The following is a 4,224-nucleotide window of genomic DNA, read 5'->3' as shown; positions in this document are numbered from 1 at the left end:
TTTGACGTTTACGATGGTTAACATGCATGATCCCCTGTGACAATGACATTTATATAACGTGAACCTTCGTTGGCCGTGCAAACAAGGCCTGGCCAAGGAAGGCCAACGCAAAGGGAAGGGTCAATGAGACCAACTGAAAAACAAAATAAAACTGTTCCATCATAAAAAAACCGACTAACTGACAGACAACGTACAACCAACAGCCCTAATCGCTGTTTCAAAAATATTTTAAATTTGGTATAAATGATCTAGGGCTGGGTGCAGTAAAAGAGGATTTCTCAAAATACTCACGAAGACGGAAGTTGACGGGGTTATATTATTGTTGCGCTAAATTAATTGCTTTTGTAGGTGGTCCAAAATTAGTCTCTATGGCACTAATTCAAGCGGGTGATGCTGCGAGTAAAAGCTAGAATATTTTAAATTTTATTTGTAACTAGTTGTCCCGGAAAACGTTGTTTTGCCATATTAATAATTTTATAAGTAATGTCTAGTTGAAAAAATGTTAAGGAAGGACAACCCTTATCACTAAAGGATATGAAAAATAGATATTGGCCGATTCTCAAACCTACTCAATATGCTCACAAAATTTCATGAGAATCGGTCAAGCTTTTTCGGAGGAGTACGCGAACGAACATTGTGCCACGAGAATTTTATATTAAAAAGAGATCTGTCTAAGCTGTTCATAAATCCTGTATCAATATCAACTTTGTCCGAATGAGATAGTTCTTTGGGCACTCATTTTATTTTAAACGTCGTATGGACAATATGACGTACTGATATGACAGCTCACCGCATAAAAATCAACCCACTAGAAAAGAATTTTTTCTCATAACGGTACATACAATTTCCAGAAATCAGTCGAGTAATTGTGTAATAACCATCGAAATGAGAACCTTCCCCATTTTTTAAGTTTGAAGTTGGTGACGTACTCCTTACACAAATATTGTGAACCCATATATATTTTTTAATTTGCAGGAAAAACATGATTTTTTGTAGTTTGTACGATATCAAGTTTTCGTGTGCCTAAAAATTTATTACTTTGTGAATTAGTGCACTGTGTTATGAGTTCCATGGATAGAATTATTTTTACAAGATTTTTTTGCGTTGGTAATTCTCACTGTCATGTCATGTCATCACAACAATATTTTTTTATAGGTATTTGATTGTCAAATAAGAAAATTGCTGTCAAAATAAATCGTGATTTCATTTCTAATTTATATTAATTTATCGATTAAATAGAACAATGATAAAACTTTTTTCTTTAAAACAACAAAAGAAAGATGAAGAGGGCTCAGCAAGAGCAGGCGGGTCACAAAAGAAAGCATCAGCAGCCCAGTTGCGAATCACAAAAGGTGAGTCCGTTGATAGTGGTTTCTTAGGTCTTTTTATTAGGACGCTTAATAGCAATAAGCTGAATTAGACCCTTCACATAATATGAATTATCTTCCTGTTGAGTTATTTCTACCAAATCGCTATCCTACTACTAGCAGAAATCTAAATTTAAGGTATGAGACTTCACGTATCTGGCTGGCATCTTTAGGTAGTAAGTAGGTAAATAGTAGATAATACAACAAAAGTACTATTCCTCTTTTTACTTTTTCTTTGATTTTTGATGTTTCTCACTGTTTGTTTACATACATACATATAGTCACGTTTATATCCCTCACAAGGTAGAAAGAGCCAAAAATCTTGAAAAGAGTCAGGCAACATTCAGCTGTTTGGCTTAATGATAGAAATTGTGATTGATATAGTGACAGGTTGCTAGCCCATTGCCTCAAATTATATAACTTTGGTTTGTTTATTTTGCTTATTACCCATTTTATTATTTTTAGTTTATATAAAAACTAGCATCCAGCCCTGGCTTCACACGGCACTGGCATTTATACACATAAATTTTCTTTAATTACTCTATCTTTACTCTGTTAGATAATGCTTTTAGCATTAAGTCCGTCTATTGTAGTTTACAAATTGTAATAGTTACATTAAAGAATAAATAAATATGTATCCATTTAATAAATTGCTTCGAAATCTATTGTGAAGTTTTAAAGATCTAAGCATACATACAGACAGGGACAGATGCCGAAGGCAACTGTGCTTTAAAATATGTAAAAATGTTGTTAATAAATTTAAAAAATAACAATATTAAGTGACATTGAAATACATTGTCTACATAAAATTATAAAATAATAGCTATTTTTGTAATCCAAATGAAGGCTGATTTGGATTACAACAATAGCTATTATTACAGGGCTTCCAACTTATTTGTAAATCAGTTACTTACCCATGTTACTATACAGTCAACTGCATATTAAATTATCCTGCACAGAACTCTGATGCAGTAATATCAGTGAATTTAGGTAGATTGGTGTGCTATTGACTGTACAGTAGGTAAACATGGTACACACATAATAATCTGCAGCAATGTGTGTTCATGCGTCAATCAAGCTGAGCAGATGTAGCAACAACATTTGATGTTTTTGGTTGTAGGTCATATTATTTAATTATTTTTCATATAAAACATGACACTCTTACATCAACACACATTTTTAATTTCAGATTTGAATGAACTGAATCTACCCAAAACCTGCTGCACAGAATTCCCTGATCCAGATGATCTACTTAATTTTAAATTAATCATATGTCCAGATGAAGGATTTTACAGAGGGGGCCGATTCATATTTAGTTTTAAGGTATAATTATTTTAATTATTTTGTGCAAAAACAGGAGAGGACTGAAATTTTGTCTAAAAATAATACTTTTTTAATTATAATAAGTATGGATTTAAGTATTTCTTTTAAAATTTGAAGACAGATATAATTTTAGACATAATAAGTAAATAATGTGTTTCCTACTAATTACAATGAAAACAATAAACTCAAGCTCAATTAAATCTCAAATTATAAACAATAAAAAGAAATCCTCACCATGTTAATTTGATTGTTACAAATTGTTTTGTAGGTAGGACCTAACTATCCACATGAGCCGCCTAAAGTGAAATGCGAGACTGCTGTATACCATCCCAACATTGATCTCGAAGGCAATGTCTGTTTGAATATACTCAGGGAAGACTGGAAACCAGTGCTAACGGTCAACTCTATAGTTTATGGACTTCAATATTTATTCCTGGTAAGTATGGTTTTATCAATAGTTTACATATATGTCGTGCTTATTGGGTTTTTATGTATGTATTAAATTAGAAAAAATCTGCCAAAACCTATGTACATTCCTTATGTAATACATAATTACAAATTTTTCTGATATTCATGCATGGACGGCAATTACCGCGATTTTCCGTTTTGCACAGCAGAGCTGCTGATGTTCTCTATATTTATATTATCTCTATATTTATCTTGTATATTTGATATATTAATAACACTTTGATTAGGCATTACTGTAAGTAATAGAAAAAAAATTTGGGGGCATCAATAATCAAGTACAACCAACCATTCGTAGAATAACGTCTTTATCCCTTATAGAGCAAACAGTCCTAAAAATACTGTAAGGCAAAGTTGTTTGGTGTGGCTTAATTGAAATGCCATTAAGAACCTGCATTTATATTGATCACTTTAAACACTTGCAAGATTTGCAAAAGCGCATCTGTTTTATATCACTGACGTGTTTAATTGATTTGAAAACTTGCCAAACAATTGAATGTTAATTCGAAAATTTACATTTAACATCACTTTTAATCGCAAATACTAATAAGCTGATCAACAGAAAATTAGTTACAAAAATATTTTCTCTTAATAAAATTAATTTATAATCCTATATAGAGTAGGATTTATTAGGGAACAACATCTTACTATAACTCAAAAAAGATTGAATAATTTTACTTTTTTACTAAAAAAAAAAATATTATATATAGATACAAGAGATAAAACTTTAAACAATTGCGCCCAAAGCAAAAAGAAAACAAGTTCAAATTCCATAATAATGCCATTTTTGTTTCCCAGGAACCAAATCCCGAAGACCCCCTGAACAAAGAAGCAGCAGACGAACTACAAAGCAACCGCAGACTTTTCGAACAGCACGTGCAACGGGCCATGCGAGGCGGCTACGTCGGCTCCTCCTACTTCGAACGGTGTCTCAAATGAACCCATGACTGTAAATTAATGCTACCAACCCAATATAAATAATACAATCTCACTTTATTCTTTAAGTTTTGATTTTATTTCGTACCAAAATTTGGTATCGAGAATATTATATATGTGCTAATCTATTTTT

At 32.0% G+C, this 4,224-nt stretch overlaps 1 protein-coding gene across 1 annotated transcript; it reads left to right on the top strand.

The window, feature by feature from the left end:
• Window positions 1–1,146: 1,146 nt before the first annotated feature.
• On the top strand, window positions 1,147–4,159 carry LOC106129354 (NEDD8-conjugating enzyme Ubc12). Its single transcript, XM_013327887.2, has 4 exons — window positions 1,147–1,352; window positions 2,557–2,690; window positions 2,959–3,126; window positions 3,954–4,159. Exons 1-4 carry the CDS (start codon window positions 1,244–1,246, stop codon window positions 4,092–4,094), a joined length of 552 nt encoding a protein of 183 aa, XP_013183341.1. The 5' UTR covers window positions 1,147–1,243; the 3' UTR covers window positions 4,095–4,159.
• Window positions 4,160–4,224: the final 65 nt, after the last annotated feature.

This window comes from Amyelois transitella, chromosome 4 (assembly GCF_032362555.1).
Source record: "Amyelois transitella isolate CPQ chromosome 4, ilAmyTran1.1, whole genome shotgun sequence".
NCBI lineage: Eukaryota > Metazoa > Arthropoda > Insecta > Lepidoptera > Pyralidae > Amyelois > Amyelois transitella.
Note: the sequence above shows the minus strand (reverse complement) of the source record. Positions and strands in the feature narration are given on the sequence as shown.